Source organism: Opisthocomus hoazin, chromosome 11 (genome assembly GCF_030867145.1).
Source record: "Opisthocomus hoazin isolate bOpiHoa1 chromosome 11, bOpiHoa1.hap1, whole genome shotgun sequence".
NCBI lineage: Eukaryota > Metazoa > Chordata > Aves > Opisthocomiformes > Opisthocomidae > Opisthocomus > Opisthocomus hoazin.
The window spans coordinates 466,826-484,290 of record NC_134424.1 but is presented as its reverse complement, the minus strand read 5'-3'; the positions used below and the strand labels follow the sequence as shown (position 1 = coordinate 484,290).

The following is a 17,465-nucleotide window of genomic DNA, read 5'->3' as shown; positions in this document are numbered from 1 at the left end:
TAATTCTCACACTAGAGCAGTACCAACATGTCCTAGTAAGATAGCACAAGCTCAAAGCAGAGGGCTTCCCTCTGCTAAGAACCGCATGCAAGCACTGCAAGCTACTAGGCAGAAAAAGAAGGGAACTATCATTATCCCCACTTTAAAAGCTGGTTATCCAGAAGCTAAATAATTTGTCTGGGATCACCCAAGCTGTCCACAAACCGAGTCCTGACGCCCTCCACTTTAGCTTTGCGATCATCCTCTCTCCCTTCTTGCTGCGATGTGCTCTACGCTTGGCTGTTTCCAGGCGCCTGTCCCCAGGTCCCCCTGCCTCCTGGGCGCGTTCACCCTGCACTTGCACCACGCAGACCCTTTCCCTGGACCCCCGTGAGCCGCGGGCATGGCGAGAGCCGCCGCAGCGGTGCAGAGCCCACCAGTCCTCTCGCCAGCGCAGGGCCAGGGCGTGCTGGAGGACATGCACTGCACCAGCTCTGGCGCGAGCAGAGCGGGCTGAGCTGCTGCGTAACCCCAGCACAGCACCTCGTCCACAGACCGCCGGACCTGGACACGCGGGGACTCGCCATGACAGACCCTCCCCAGCCCCTAGCTCCTTCGGGGGCATTGCACCCTGGCACTCCCTGCCCTGACCACTGCTCCCCACACGCTGTTTTGCCTTTAATGGCTGCTGGACGTGGCACTGTTAACGGCCCTCACAAAATGCCCGTCCGCAGCCTATCTGATTAATTCCCTGTACATACCCCCAGCAGCCATAACTGCTGCTGGCAGGAGCTGGTTGAGCACTACTTCTGCCCCTTTGCTGTCTTCTCTCAGGCAGCAAGTCTGAATGATAACTCACGCAAAGTATCTTGTATCCCGTGCCAAACAACAAGGAGCCCCAAAGGTAAAAGGGCTTCTGGTTGTGCAGCTGTGTTGTAGAATTAGATTAGCGCTATCTGAGCAAATTATCCCAGCAAAGGGTAGCCAGGAGCCTCTCCCTAATGGAGGCTCAGCAGATAAGGCTGCTTTCTCTGAGACGATAATGGGAGCAGAGCTGTTAATACTGTGTGAACACGGGCTGCGCTGCGTGTGGCATGTGCCCCCCCAGCCCGGTGCGCCTGGCCGGGGTGCCAGCTCCCTCACACCCCCACTAATTGGGCAAAAATCAAAGCAGAGAGTTTCTTTATGATCGTTCCCACATTTCTGCCAGGAGCACTTGGACACCAGAGAAGAGGCTGGATCAGTTTTCTTCTCTCCAAGCATTTTGATCCAGCATTCCACACTATGCACCACTCACTCCATGCTGAGACAAAGCAGGTATCAGACGCATCTCTGCTCCGGGGCTTTTTTCCCCTCTCCTCTATGGACTTTTGACACTGAGAGTGCACCAAACTGTTGTGGCTGGCTGGAATCAAAACTTCTGTTGGTAAACTTTTAGTGCTAAAGTTGCTGAAGCCTTGGCCTCGAATTGTGGCTCTGGAACCAGGGTATCCCATTGTTTTACATTGCCTTTGGCACGTTATTTAAAACGGACATTCCATCGGATGCGTGGACTCACACCTGCTTTGGACTCGGCTGTGATGAAGCATCTCTCAGCGATTCCCCTGTCTACTTCAAGCCTTCAGGAGCCATCAGCTCAGAGGGAGAATTTATTAGAAGTGCTGTTAATAATTAAATGCTGCACAATAACATTTCCAGCATCGGGTTCAGCAAGAACATCCCGCTCGCGTGGCAGCCTCGACCAGTAATTACCGGCCACCAGTCACCAGGCAGCATCTGTCACCGTACAGCTTACGGCAGCATCCAGCTACTTCCCCACTGCCAAAGGAAACCAGGTGCTCTGACACAGCCGGCAGCAGAGCAGGGCTGCCGGAGGGGGACGCCCCGCCGCGCTCCCCGTGCCCCCCGCCACTTGCCTTCAGGAGTCCTCCGCCGGCCGTGCCCAGGAACACAACGGTGTAGTTGTTGACGCTGGCAACCGCCACCGCCGTCAGGCCGCTGTAGGTGAAGACGGGCGTCGCAGTGACGGGGTTGACGATGGCCAGCGGGTGCTGCAGGTGCGCGGCGCCGCAGTCCAGCTGCTCCGGCTGCAGCTGCGGAGAGACACGGGGGTCAGCGGGACGCAGCCAACAGCAGCGGGCCCCCCGCCTCAGCCCCGCGGGGCAGAACGGCTGCGCCCCGGGAACGCTCCTCGCCACCGAGTCACGGAACAGGAAAACATAACTAGCAAACATGGGAGCAAAGAGCTGTCCTGCAGCCTCCTCTGCGCTTGCCAGGTCCTCTCAGAGCCAAACCCAGAGCAGACTGCACTAGAGACGAGCTGCCGGAGCAGCTCTGCCCTTGCCCACGCTACGGGCAGGACCAGGGCAGCACCGGGATTGCGGCAGGAGCCGTCCGGGCGCAGGGCACCCAGGAGGGCCTCTGCCAGCCAAAGGCCCCTTCACCGTAGCAGCACCCTCACCTCAAGACAAAAGTCGGGTGCAACAGTGAAAGAGGACCAGCAGGCTCCTTGCAAGCCCAGCAGCCATCTCCAGCTCCTTCCCTCTCAAACAAAAGGTGAAGCAAAAAGTTTCCCCGATAAAAGAACTCAAAACATTATTTCCCTGCAAGTAAGTGAGGAAGTGAGAACACAGTGGGGTGTGGGGGAAGCTTGTTGGCAAATCTCAGGACTGTAAATCCTGGCTCTGATCTTGCTGCTGCTGCTGCAGTCAACAGCAGAATTTCCACTGGTCTTCCACTGGGACAGGATGGGACGGAGGAGCTGCCGGGTGGGAGGAGGCTCTGTGCTGCGGGACGCGGAGGGAAGAGCAGCGGCTGCAAAACTCTGCCCAGAAACGCCAGAGCCACCGAGCCCGTCCAGCCTCAGCCCGCGACCGCTTCCCGTGCCCCGAGGAGCAAGCACAGCTGCGCCCAGCGACCAGACCTCAGGATGTTCATCGTGCACATTGGGCTTTTGCTTTCAAGCTGCTCCTTGAAGCACTGGGCAAGCAGGAGCTGTCTTTCCTACAGAAAAGTTAAATTCCAGACAGAAGAATGGCAGGCGCTGCCGCTCGAGCGGGCACCCGGCTCCCACAGGAACCGCAGCGGCGAGCGGCACTGCCGGGGCCGGCACCAAGGCTCCCATGTCCATCTGCCGTCAGGTGCCAAGGGGTGAAGACAGAGGACAGTTGTTAAGGACTCCTCATCCGTGAGCCTTGTCTGTGAGAAGGCATTTGGCTCATTTGGCCCAAAGCAAGACAAAAGGCTTTACTGTCCCGTGCTAAATTAATTAGCACAGTTACTGCATGACAGAAGCATCTGAGAATGGGCCTGATGCTTCATATTCTTCCTACCCTGCCGAGACGCACCCAAGATTTATGGCCACTCTCACCCTGAATCCTCAGACTCTCCGTATAATTTCTGCTCAGACAATGTGGATGGATTCGATATCGTCTGAACATCACAACAGTCTCCCTGCCGACAATTTACCTGCTGTCACTCCTGCAGCAGCTTTTATGAAGTGCTGTGGGTGCAGCGGCCGCCGTTCAATGATGAGTGTGTTTCAAGGGCCATTACCGCACCATCTACAGTGTCATTTCAGGCTCATCTTCAGAGAAGCCGCAATCGTGCTGTCACCTTCCCGGGTGCGGGTGTGCAGCTGCAGGGCTGGCGTGCAGCGGCGGGTGTTCGCAGGCTGCCAAAAGCACGCCAAACCGCGGCCCCGACTGCGGGAAGTGCTTACACAAAGCTCTAGACACGGGACCGCTGGCGGACTGCAACCCACACCCCTAAAACCGAGCCCTACTGAACTCAGCCATAACATGGATATTTCTTCCAAAATAATCATCAGGAGTGCTAATTTAAGCAGAACAAACACAAGGATTTGGGGCTGCATCTGTTAAGAAGCCGGACCACGTGCTTCCACCAGGCAGGAGAAGTTGACGACGAGCCTGTTCAGCATAGTCCCTCCTCCCTCGCACCAGGGCCTGTACTTTAATTCCCTCATTATCATCATTCTTTCATTAATGGAACCAGGCTAAATCTTCAGCTCTCCCCTCTCTCCAGAAGGTTTAGAAGATTAGGCAAATCTTCAGGCTTGGCAGTGAGAGCGTGAGACCCGGGCAGGACCAGCCCTTCGCTCTGCCCCCGGTTTGGGGTGCAGCTCCTGCCTTCTGCCTGTCCCCCCTGCTGGCCACGGCCACGTGCCTTGGGCTGGGGCCACACCACAGCAACACAACCCTGACAAAACGGGGAAGAAACTTGCTAAACCCCAAAATGTAGGTGAAGCAACTGGGCTGTGCCTGCAGGAGCGAGAGGGTGGGAGGAAAGCAGCCCCCCCAGAGCACCGCAGGGTCTGGGGCTGGTCCCTGGGGTCGGTCGGCATGGGGACCGCAGGTTGCAGCACTGCGTCTCCTGCTCTTAGCATGGGAGAAGGCAGCAGCAAACCAGGCTGGGTGCGAACGGTGGGTGCCAGCCAGCTCTCAGCCAGGTGGCAGCTGGTGAGCGAACAGCACCGGCTTCCCGAGCACCCCGTGACGGCACTGGGAGCAGACAGCTCGCTGCCCCGCAGAGCAGCCCGCTGCCTGCCCGGAGGGAGCGTGTCGGGGCGCATCTCCCGCTGCCGGACCAGCGCAGGCGTGCTGCAAATGGCAGGCTGGGTCCTCTCCACCAGGCCACCCCGGTATCAGTGCCCTGCGCCCAGCAGACACCAGACCCCGCGACCACCGCCGGCTGCGTCAGAGGCGAAGCAACGGAGACTGATCTGAAAAACTTCCCCTGCCGAAGAGAGCGCCAGGCAGGAGGCAACACCCTCGGAGCTGCAGCTCGGCTCACACGGGACCAAGGCAAACGGATCGTGTTGCGGATGCAAGCGGCTTTGCTAAATGCGTTTTGCAGTTTTACAGCATGTTATTCTATTGAAAATCAAAATCGCAGCCCAAATTCGTGTGTATGTTTCCCCCTGTAACTGGGCAACACAACTTTTTTATACCTTACAGAGGCTAGAGCAAGCCATTCATGTTTCTGCGCTAATGATCCCTTCAGCTCACAGCCGGCCCTCTAGAAATGGGCTGGTGTTTATTTATTTGTCTTGGAGATGATCATCTCTAGCCCCTCTTCAGTACTCTTTACCAGTATTAACCCCCTGAAGCTCACCAGCTCCCCTCCTTCTGGGAAACTGAGGCAGGGAGGCACCTCGGTCCGCCCGGGAGCCCGAGGGATGCTCAGCACCTCCCTGCGCAGCCGGCACCGACCCTCCTCCCAGCCCCAGGGACGCAGCCCTTTCTTCTCACAGGTGGCCGAAATCGCGGGAAGTTCCTTATCTGCTGCGCCCGCCTGCGCATTAATCACACATTTCAGAGCTAATATCAGCACAGCGTGCTTTCCACAGTAAACAGGACGTAACCATTCTAACACAGGCCAGGCTTTATTTTGGCCGCAAACATCCTTCCTCCGAAACACCTTTCTTTGGATGACATCAGCTCTCCCGACGGACAGGCCGGAGGAGACACGCGGTGCTTCCCCCCCTCGGGTCCCAGGGTGGGTGACACACCTTGCTGCTGCTGTCTGCGAACCACAGCACCGCGGGGACATCTGCACTCTGCCACGCCGCGGTAAACAGGACACGGCCAAGTCACATCCTTCCGCAGGCACCAGGCAATCACCGCAGCTCGGGAAATCACACTTCAGGCTCGTGCTAAAAGGCTTTCTCCATGTGGAATGGGCTAAATCTTGCTCTGTCTTAAATCAAACCGCCCTACCCTGAAGTGGGGAAAGCACAAATGTTTTCTTCCAAAACCAATCTCTTTCTATCATCTGCATTTTAAAACAACCCTACGGGCATTCACCGTATTGCCACTATTTTTCTGCCACACACCCTGGATGCTCAGTAACTCGCGGAAATACTGGGTGCGTCTAGATTCGGATCCCTCTGCACCCAAAACATTTGCCTCTGCCACTTTGACACCTCGGGCGCACACCGCAGACAGCCCACGACCAGCACCGGCCCAGCAGCATTGCTGTCACCCCGCGTGCTCGCAGCGAGGGCACGCTCGGCATTTCTGCAAAACTTCACAAGTGATGCAAATTAATTCAAACCAAGGAGCCACATCTAAGAGGAGGGTTAGTCAGATTAACCCCTGAGCGTGGTTGCAAAAACAAAGCAGGAGAGAGATAAAAGATTTCCAGCCACATCAGAGCACGAGAGTTCAGCTGTTTTCACGGTGCGAGTCCAGTTCTTTATCCCAGGCCTAAAAGGAGCAGAAACAGCAATTTCCCAGAATTTCCATTACAGCTCCCCAGCCCAAGAGGCAGGCGCGCAGGATGTCCCCTCGGGAAGGAAGTCTGCTGGAAACAGAAGGAGGAAGAGGAGTGGTGAGGCAGCACTCAGGAAAACCATGAAACGTACTGATTTCTGCATCCTGTCTTTGTGACCTTAAAAATAGTTCTTAAGCAAAGGTGGAGTTTATTTCTGAATCAAAACCAGGCTGCAGTTCAGAAAAAAGCCCTGCAGCTTTTGCCTTCTGGAAGGCTTTTCCGACTCTGCTGCAGCGGGTCTGAAAGCTTCGCAGGGCAGCACTAAGTGGAAAGGGAGTCCGGCCCCTTTCATGCATCGTATCAGAGCAGATTAAAGTGTTGGCTTCTAGCATGCCTGGAGTCCTGGGAAAATGACACAGCCAGCATCCGATAATCCGCTCCAAACTTGTTGATTTGTGGGACTTAGCCATCGTCTTCATAGGCTCAAAATTTGGCAGCTGCCTCTGCACAACTGACATTTTCAGGCCATTAAAGTCTGTGATAAAAGGGCTCTAGTTTTATCTCTTGCCTTCCTTAACATAAACCATTAGGCTTTTATTCACATTTAGGTATGACTCAGGGAAATCTCTGATTGCAGAGAGAATATTCAAAATAATTCAGATACTGTCTGAAGAGGAGCGCAGGACATGGACTCAAAGTTGAACAGTAGAGAGAGGCTAAACAACAACGCGCAAATATCACACAGACACCTTAGGAAGACAGGCAGGGCGAGAGCTGGTGGCAAGCCGGCCTGGCCGTATTACGAAAACACGCAGTACAAGCCCTCCTCTGTGTGGGACAGCACCCAGACTGGCCACGAAACCCCTCCTGGGCAGAGCCCATTCATCCCGCAGCCCCCCCGGCGCTGCCAGCAGTTTGTACACACAATCACGCGTTTATCTGCCGGAGTGTCGCAACCAGAGCTGTCAAAACCAGGCTTTTTGGGATGCCTGGAGGAAAATGTCATCCTCAGATGAGGACTCTACTGTTGAGGCACTTGAGACGTAAGCAGTCTCTAATTGTAGCGCTGCTGCAAGGGCAGGCATTATCACAGAGCTCCTCTAACTTCCCATCACATTTTTTAAGCAATGCGAGGCAAATCAACGTGCACTCTGCCAGCCGAGGCACTCGGGGCTGAGAACCTCTGATAAAACGAATCTTGCTGAATTTTTCTCGAGAATCATCCACACTAAGCAATCAGCATCCCCACAGCATGGCAGACGTCCTTACAAAAAAAAAAAAAGAAAAAAAAAAGGCTTAAAACTAGATTTGCACCCTGGTTTCAGTGCTTAATTAGACCACAAGTTTCGTGAGCGAGGAAGCAGCGGTTTTGCTGTGTTCTGCACATCTGCACAGTGCCAGCCCAGCCCACGGTGCTCCGCGAGCCACCGGCGTGACCCCGGTACGGGCTGTCCTAACACCCGTCTGTCTGCTCTCCGCGGCACCCCGGACCACGTCCCGCCCCGCGGCCCCGGCTCCACCACGCCAGCGGCTTTTCCAGCCCAATGGCATCTAGACACGGCAGCGGCAGGGTCCCGGGGGTAAATCAGCACCGCTTGACCAATGCCGGAGGGTCTATCGGCGTCCCTGGGACCAGCCCAGACGCTCCCCTGTGAGCGAGGTCCCCCTTGGCAGCAGCCCTCGGGACCTCCCCTGCAGAGCTCCGTCTTGGTGCACGCCCTGGCAGAGCACCGTGACCCACGTGCAGCCCCACACGCGTCGCCGCCGCACGGCCAAGAGCTGGGGTGACCATCGCCGCCAGCCCCAGGTCGTGGAAGTTAATATCTTGCTGAAGAGAAGTGATTGCTACCGAAAAAATACCAGCAGATTCCCTCTGCCAAACCCCCCAACCACTGCTCCCCGGCCAGACGCGCATCCACCGCGACGCCGCCCGCGGCACCAGCAGCAGAGCCGCGTCGGCCACGCGGAGGGAAGAACAACCACGACAGTGCCTCTGCTCCTTCCCCCACCGCCGGCAAACGTCACTCCCATGCTGAAAAGCGTTCCTTCTGCTTCTGCCGAGCTCCTGATGCCTGGCAGTTTTTCAGCCTCTTCTCCTCATTTTTATTTTACAGGAACGCTTCCTCACCCCCAGTCCCACAGAAATCACTTTTCCCTCTCCCTGCTCTCGACTCCAGCCTTTTTCTTTCCTCCCAGCTCCCGAGATTCACTCTCAGCAGCTCACATGGGACACTCGCCTGATTAAAACGACAGAGGAATTGGGGCTTGTGTCCCCCCCGAGAAGCGAGCGGAGCGAAGCGGGAGCGCAGCCCGGCGAGCAACGGGCCGGCGGCTGCTGGGGAAGGCAGGGCGCAGCGAGCACGCTGCAGGCAGCCGGCTCTCCCCGGGCTCCTCACCTCCTCACACCCGTTCTGCGCTGCACCAGAATTACTCGGGAACCTGTGCAACCAGAGGCACAAGGTGCCCAGCAGCCCTGGGTGCCTGTGCCACCTCTCCTGCTCTTCGCCCACTTCCGAGCCTTCGGCAGGGTCGGGGTGCTCGCCCTTCACAGGGTGACGGGCTCGGCAGACCACGTGCCTGAAGCCGGACTCAGGGCCAGAGCCGACCCAGCAGGTTGAGCCCACCAGCCCCTGGAAGCACACGAGAAGCTGCTTCCCGACAGTCTGCAGACACAGACCTCCAGCCAGTGCACGGCCAAGCCCGGGTCAGGCCACAGCACCGCATCGATGCGGCAGCAGCCACGTCCACCTCCGCCGCAACCTCAGACCACCGGAGGCGAGGCGGTCTGAGACGCCGGAGGGTGCTCCCAGCACCACGTCTCACCTCCGATGGCAAGCCCGAGCTCTGGCTGCTGTCGAGCAGCGGCAGACCCCATGCACGCCTGCTCGGCGGCCGCCTGCGAGAGCCCGTCCGCGAGGGAAGGCGCAGTCAAAGGGCCGGGATGGGGCTGAAGGCAAAGCCGTCCGGTCTGTGACGGCGAGGCCAAAGTCCGACGATGGCTGGAACAAACGCAGGCTTGCTGCGGCCACCCGCTGCGTCCCTTCAGGGGCAGGAGGGAAGGGCGGGGGCTGCCCACAACGGGAGCTGTCCCCGGGGTGCTGGGAGGGCATCGGGGCTCCGAGGAGTCCCCAGAGCCTCCGGCCTCAGCTACGGCAGCGGCACCAACGCGGCCATCCAGTGCCCCGCCATCCCGACCCGCAGTGCTGACCCAGAGGCTGAGCTGCGGCAAAGAGCCGAGGGCAAGGCTGACAGGAGCCTGGCAGGACCCGCTCTGCACAGAGACACCCAGCACACCTTCCCCTGGCCCCGGCAGCCCCGGCACGGGTCCCGCTCCCTCGCCCCGTGCCAGCGCTGCGCCCTGCGGGGAGCCGGAGCAGCACGCGCGACCGCACGCGGAACTGCTCGAAGCGGAGAAACGTAAAAACGTGGCAGTCTCTTAACTGAAACTGCACATCCTTCACGCTGCCAGGAAGACTGGTCAAGCTTATTATGTTAGCCTTCATCCTGCATTCAATACAACACTTCAGATTATACAACCACATCCCCCAGGAACGGGCAGGCAGAGGGATTAACAAACAACAGGCTCCAAAGGGGCTGTCACAGTCAGAACAGCAGGCGTTCAAGCACTGAGGGTTTGTGTGTCCCTTAAACTCAGACCCGCAGGAAGCGCGGCTCCCCTGCCCGGCTCCCCTGGGACACGGAGCAGAGCGGATCAGCCGAGCTCGCCTCGGCCCAAGGACGCTCGCGCTGCTCTGAAAGCCGAGCTATCGTGTCCCCTTCAAAATTGTTTGTAGGAAGACGCCTGATCCATCCAGGCTGTATTTTCTTAGCTGCTCCTTCCTCGGGAGAGCCCCCCCTTCCACCGCTCAGGCTGTGTTTCTCATTTATACTGCGCTTTGGCTTCAGTAACCAACCTCAAACTATCCAAACTGCTTCCCACAGGGCGGAGTCCTGGCTGAGCCGTGAGTTTGGCTCCTCGATATTTGGGGGTTATTTTTTTATTATTGCTACTACTAACACTTAGCACTTCACATCCTCAGAGTGCTCTGACAGCATTATCTGTGCGATTCCAGGCTCAAAAAAGCATCCATTAAAGTAACAACTTTTTACCTAACACAACTGGTCTTTTGCATGTGCCAGTTCAAATCCACTTAATTCAGCAATAGTTCATAGTAAATGTTTTCCTGTATTTTCCTCTCTAGTTCTGCTGAATCAATTAGGCTCTGAGATAATGAGCAGAACTCTACTCTTCTTTTATGCTCCTCCCCGTAGCTTGAAACTTTTTTTCAGCAGCTTATTTGACAGTTTATTGTCTGTGTCCAGGGACCCCAGCACGTCAAGGTGGCCAGCGTGCCGGCCGGAGCGCTCTCCGGGCAGGAGCAATCCCAGGAGGGGTGCACGGGCACTGCCACCCATCCCAGCCGTCTGCCGTGCGGCTCACCCCAGGGACACCCGTGATTCAAGCCAAACGAAAAAGTGCGAGGAAGAAATCGCCTGTATCTGTTGATCTCCAGAAGCAGATGTCTGTCCCCTCAGCAGAGATTTAGCCACAATTTCCCTCCCATTTAATGACCTGCCACAGTGACCGCTGAAAACCAGACCGCAGTCTGCTCCCCGACTTGGGTCCACCGCTCTCCGAGGAGCCGCGTGCAGCAGCACACCATTCCCGGTGCCACTGGCAGTTAACATCTGGATCTGGGAGACGTACTGAAGGGTGACAGGGACTCACGAGTCCAACAACTGCAGAAACTGCTATTTTATATTACATTAAAAAGCCCTCGTGTTACACATCTCCCTTCATCCAGCCCTATCATTGTACCGTGAACTTTTTCCAACTCTTCCTAAAAAGCTCACTCTACAGACAGCCGTTTTCTAGACCATGCCAGATTTTCAATGGCCCCTTTTAATTGGGCGATCCATCAGAGATGGCTTTTGGCCACGAGCAGCTCACAACCTGTTGGATGTTGGCAGCGGTCAGCAGACGGTGGGATGAAAATCTAACAGCCGAAGGGTTATTGCTCCAGGAGGGAGCAGAACGAAGCAGCATAATACTTTAAACAGAGACGAGACAGAAACGGGAAGACAAGTTCCAAATTTCCTCCCAATAACAGAGGTACGTGTGTGCAAAATACAGACTTTCAGGCAAATCTGCTTCTGGGTTAGAATCGAAAGATCTGTATTCCATTGCCACTCACAACTCACAAGCCGCAGAAATCTTGTCAGAGCAACGACCCTCCGACGGTTCGGGCAGCCGGTGCTGCCTGGCCAGGCCCCTGTAGCCCACCGCCAGCCGCCCTCACTGCCCGCGCCGCCGGCACGGCACCCGGCACCGAGCACACGCCTGCAGCTTCGCCGAGGCCTCGGGCCCGAGCCGGGGCTCGTGCCCCAGACACGAGTGGCCCCACCACGAGCCCCGCACTCCCCCCACGTCCCGCGGCTCCGGCGGCCGCTCGCCTGCACGGCAGCACCGTGTGAGCACGGCAGCACCGCGTGAGCACGGCGGCACCGCGTGAGCACCACCGCTCTGGCCACGTCGCCTCTAGGGGAGGGCACAGCAGAATGAGACCCCCGGTATGGAAAAAAGCCGGAATAGCCAAGCTAGCCCCCATCCCACATCCCTCCTGAGAAACACCCCCAGCCAGCGCGCCTCTTGTCCCACCGCTGGCCTGCAAGGCTGTGCTTATCTGCAGGTCCCTTCCTCCAAAAAACAACATGTCCCAAACTAGAGAGGAAGGCACGGGGGCTGGCAACTGCTGACCAGCTCTGCTCAGACCAGGGGCCGTCGCTGCCGCACCGCTGCTGCCGCAGGACGCTGCGCCCCGTGCCCCCCGTTCCCAGGGATGCCCCGCTCCCAGCCCCGGCGCGGATCCACGCGAGGAGCCAGCACTGACACTCTGTGGGTAACGAGGCGAAATCATCCTGGGCTTTGGCGTCAGCCCTGCTGTTCCGCGCACACATCTGAGGGGCTGCTCGGGGCTGTGTGCGACGCGGCCCTCTCGGGAGCGAGCCCCCCGGCCCCGCTCCGCTGGAGCGGCAGCTGCCCGCAGAGCTGCTGTGCAGGTGTCCGGGATTAGCACTGCTCCCTCTGCTCAAAAACGCCAATAAATTCCACCGGTCTCTCGAAGCGGGAGACTGCCGTCGACAGTCTGCCACCTCCTCCACCTGCTGCAAGGTGTTAGATCCCAGCTTGAAAAGAAAACAAGAACTTGTAATAATTTCTTTACCAACCCAACAACAAAAAAAAGGCAAAGCACAGCAGACCCCTCCCACAGACACAGTGGTCGGCTCAGACCCCCGCCATGCCGTGCCCCTGGGTACGTGCGCTGGGGACGGTGACGCAGCAGCACCTGGGACCTCAGTTCGAATCCTGAGGCTGCCACCCGTCTGATCAATGGCACCGCCCGGGCGGTCGCCCACCGTGAGAAGAGGGCCGTCACGCTCCCCCAGCCCAGCCCCGTGCACCGCACCAAGGACCCACAGCGACAAACGCTCTGCACGCACACGGGGCTGTGGCCGCACCGCGGGCACAGCCCCGCTGCTCCTCGCACGTGGGGCACAGCACCGGCGGGCGTCGGCCCCGGAGCCATTCCTTCCTCTGGGTCGAGATGCCGAGCCCTGTCCACCACCCTCTGGGTGCAAGGGAGCGGCCGCACGCCTGCCCACGCCGGTGACCCCTCGCGCGCCGTGCAGGAGCCGGGCCGGGCGCGCAGCCGCGGCGCTGTCGGCAGCGCGTGCCGGTGCTCAGGTCGTTCTAATGGATTGTTTCCAGCCGCTGCTGCCGGTTCAGGCTTGCCCCGCGGTTGCACTGAATTACCACAGCCGGGGGCTCAGAACTGTTCTGTTTCCAGCAGCTTGCTGGAAGAGGTCACCAGACCAGAACATCGCAATGGCACCGCTGCCTGCGAGTTCCAGTAGGCACCTGCTGGGATTTTCCAGGTGTAGCGAGGGGTTTTTACAGCATCCCCAGGCACCCGTCCACGTCTCTAGGTCACTTATTCACCTCTCCAGGTCTCCTCAATCCCACCAATCTTCTCTCTCCACCACTACAAAACAGACCTTGAAAAACAGAAGAAGAGATGGCAAATCCCTTCATTTCCACCCACCAAGACCCCGCAGCTGAGCCAGCAACCATCCGGGCTCCCAGGGAGCAGGTCTGGGATCATGTGTGGGAGCCAAACACCTGCCCTGGAAAACCTCTGGGGCTACACAAACAAACGTGGTCAAAAACCCCTGAACGAAGGGACTGCTGCTGAGGTACGATCACCACCTCCATACGATCACGTGAGCACCTCAGAGAGCGCTCCAGTGTCCTCCCAGCCGCGACGTACCTCCACATGCAGCACTGGACTCGGCCAAAATGATCCTTTTCCTGTTTTCCACCTTCATCTGTTCTCCCACCTAAACCATTATTTTGTTACAGGAGATTTGATGAGCTCAGTGGGTCAAAACTAATCTGAATTTGTAGCTCACAAGAATAACAAGGTCCGTGCGGCCGGCTGTGGTTACGGCTCCCCAGAAACCCGAGGCGGCAGCTCCGCTCCCCTCCGCGGAGGTCCCGGCGCCAGCCCCCGTCCTAAGCACCCAGCGCGGCAGGAGCCGGCAGGCGCGCTGCCACGGCCGGGAGCCCTTCTCCGCTGCCTCACCTGAAGCTGCACAACTCCTGGTCTCAGGCACAGGAACCGAGCTTCCCTTTGCAGCCTGAGATCTGTCTGAGCTTGAGATGCAAAGCAGGGTCGAGCCCCGGGGCTCCCGGGAGGCGCGTTCCCACCACCCACCCCGCTCCCCGGGAGACCCCCCGGCAGCGGGAAGGGCCCCGGGCGCAGCAGCCCATGGCACCGAGCCTGCTTCCCACGGAGGACGAGATTCACACGGCTCCTGCCCTCTGCTCCCAGCGTGTGCCGCGACTGCAGGCAGAAGGCCCTGTTTCCACACGAATTCCCAAGGAAACATGCCCGACAGCTGGCCACGGCGCGCTAACTCCAGGTGAGACAGAGCAGGCTCGCAGCCTTGCCTGCGAAGCCCGGCAAAGCTCAGGCTGCGCCTTGGAGCTCTGTTCTGGGGCACCCCAGGTCCCACCGGCCCCTCGGTGGGCAGCCTGGCCGCTCGACACCCAGCCCTCGGATGGCAGCTTGGAGGGACGCCGGCTCCCCACGGCTCGTCAAGCAACATCCAGGAGCACAACGCATTACGGCAACACAACAGCGTGGCGCAGCTTCGCGGTAACGGGCCGTTTGCACCTTCAGGTGCGTGCCACCAGCTCCAAACACAGCGCGTACTGCAAAAAGCAGAAATTATGTCTGCTGCAAGAACTCCTGACTCATTTTTAATGGACAAATTAAGTGTAAATTCCCAGTTTCCTTTCTGTGGCTAATCCTCCAGATTTATTTAAGTAGATGTAAGGTTAGAGCACGTTTATTTTCATGTTTGGAATTTCTAAATTAGTATAAGCCAGCACTTCAAAGTAACTCAGCTCCTATAAAACCCAATCCCACGGAGATGCCACAGTATACTTGGACAGTAAGTAGATGCTTTGTCATATTCCCACATGTATATGAGGTTTTTTTTTTCTTTGGGAACATTTTCTAACTGGTCTCAAACCACACTTCCATGCCCAGGCATACATACATACTGAGACTGTTTATACAGTCTACCCAAGGAGTTCGTTTTATTTAACAACCCGTTATAGTAAAGCTCACTGGTGGGTATCTCATCATTACACCACAAAACACTGTGCTCGATGAGCATGCAGGATCTGACACAAAGCCACAAGAGCCAGAAACTTGAGAATTAATGCTGAAAAGCATCATTATCCCATGCCGCCGAGCCTATGTTTTTCAGCACAGGAAACAAACCAGATTTTCAGCCTTTTTTGAATTGCAGACCCCAAAACATTTCCCAGGAGACACAGATCCCTGGTTAGCAAATCTAAGTCTAATGAGTACGAGTCTGCTTTCCCTAGCTACCTCTCAGGGAGTTTTTAGGAGAGCGTGGGGCTCGGCGCAGAAACCACAGGAGACAAGAAGAGGAGTCCAGCGCAGGCACGAGCGTGGGATGGGGTTACCAGCTCAGCTCTTCCTGCAGCGTGCTTGTTCCTCACGTGGTGCGTTTCATTTTGTGTTCAACTCGGACCCCCACATCAGCCAGCGCCTGGACACCCACAGCAGAAAGGTTTGTAGAGATGCCTGCCAGCCCACATCTGCTCACCCTTCGCTTCTGCCGCAGCTGTGAGCGGTGGAGCCGGGATGGGACTGCCCGGCAGCCGTCCCCGCTCCCCGGCTGGAGCAGCAGAGAGGTGCCTGCTCTGTCCCCCTGCCCCAACCACTGGCCCAAGAGATGGGCTGGTGGCGAGAGGACACGATGGGGGATTCTCTCCCCGGGGACACGGTGCTGGCGTGGCGTGGCTGCCCGCGCTGCAGGAACGGCTGTAACTTTATCTCCAGCAGCACCAAGGGGAAGGGGCTGCTCGGGGTCCTGCCTGCGCTGCTTCGGCAGGGTCTCTGGCACACCGCAGCTGCGCCACGCTCCAGCCATGCAGCCTCCAAACCCACCGGGCCGCAGTCCTGCCGGGGCCGAATAGTTCAAATATGAAGTAAACCCCCTCAGTGTCCTTGGGATTTGATAAGCTCTGTTGGCACACGGCTGCAAATGACGCTGAAGACAGCCTGCGACAGAGAACAGGCTCCTCTTCTCTCCCGGGAGCTCGGCTCCAAGTTCCACCCGAGCTTCGAGTGGGCAAAACGCAGCAGTGGCTCCATGGGAGGATGTCGTTTTAACTGCATGCTTTACAAAGACAGCCCAGTACTTGAGACCAAAGTCATTATAAAAAGCTATTTCTGCTGAGGGAAAGCAATCCCAGCGCTCACCCACTCACTCTCGGCACAAGAACTCAATCAAACGAAATCCTTCCCTCACACATCCTCCTTCCCCTAAGCTGCCGCTGCGAATTCACCTCCTCGGTAAGCGACTTCCCAGCAACACTCACTGAGAGCCACCAGCCAGCCTCCGCTCCTGACCCAGACCACCCTCCTCTGCGCCTTTCCGCCCCGCCTCACGAAGCTGTCACGCACGTGCTTAGCTGCCAGCGAGCGCTTCCACCAAGGCGAGGGGCCCGTTCCCGGGCAGAGCTGGCGACTCCCTCGCCCCGCGGCGGGGACGCAGGCTAGCCGGCCGCCCCGCCAGCCGGAGACGCGCTGGCCCCCGCTCCGCCGCCGCAGGCCCCCGTGCAGCGAGCGGCTGCCACCACACGCACCACACGAAGCCCCTCCGTCCCGCGCCAGCCCGCCGCCGCAGCTCTCGTCGCGATGCTGAGGGGCAGCAAGCCTGGCCCCTCACCGGCGAGCGCTGCCGCAGCGGTGCCGCGGGGACGGCTGGGGATGAGGGCCCGCTGCCGAAACCCACCGCTGGCGGCCGAGTGCCGCAGCTCCCGGGCCGAGCCACGGCCGAGCGCTGCCGGAGAGGAGCATTCAATTAGACAGAAGAGCACACAAGGGGGCAATGATTTTCCTTTCACACCGCATTACGCCTAACAGCCCGTGCTCCGTATTTGTAACAACTACTTCAGCCCAACGCGCTCGGAATGAATCAGGCCGTCATTAGGTTTTTATATTTTCTTCCAGAAGGAGCTTAAAACCCAACCACCTAGTCCACAGGAGGAACTAATGAACCACAATTTCGATAATACCGGAGCACCTATCACTGATGCATAGGCAAAAGAAAAGCTGGAAACCCGCTAACGGGTGAGGAAGCGGAGCTCGTAATGGGAAGGCAGCTAGATGCTGATCTGCTCCGCCGAACCAGCTGCTGCTCTAATACATTTTCCTGCTGTGCTCCCAGGGCTGGGACACAAAATGTATCAGACTATTTCATTGTCTTGAAGGTGGAAACTGATGTTAGGTTTTTGCGGCACAAAGAAACACAATATTACAACTCTTCTCTTGACACTGCCACTCTGGGACTTGAAAACGAAAACAGCTTGTTAACTTGTTGGCAATTCTAATGATTAAGTAAAAGGCAAAAAAAAATGAAAGGCTCTCCTTCTGACTGGTAGGAAGGCTTCCCAGCAGGCTTGGTCAGCGGTTTTAGAGGAATACGCTTCAAATACATGGGAAGCGTAGAAATATTAGGCGTGAACGAATATTAATGGTATGCTTCATTTGTATCCTGCGGTACTTGACATCAAAGGATCTCAAAGCAGCTTTACCAATGTAATCTTGTGCTACACGTGAGCTCGGTTTCTGAATAACAGTAATAAA

General features: G+C 57.5%; 1 protein-coding gene across 1 annotated transcript in view; it reads right to left on the bottom strand.

Annotated features, from left to right (window-relative positions):
• Positions 1-17,465, bottom strand: part of PLXND1 (plexin D1) — an 80,020-nt gene that overhangs the window by 59,181 nt on the left and 3,374 nt on the right. Inside the window, exon 2 of the mRNA XM_075432626.1 lies at positions 1,896-2,072. Within this exon, the coding sequence (XP_075288741.1) occupies positions 1,896-2,072 (177 nt within the window). The remainder of the gene's footprint in view (positions 1-1,895; positions 2,073-17,465) is intronic.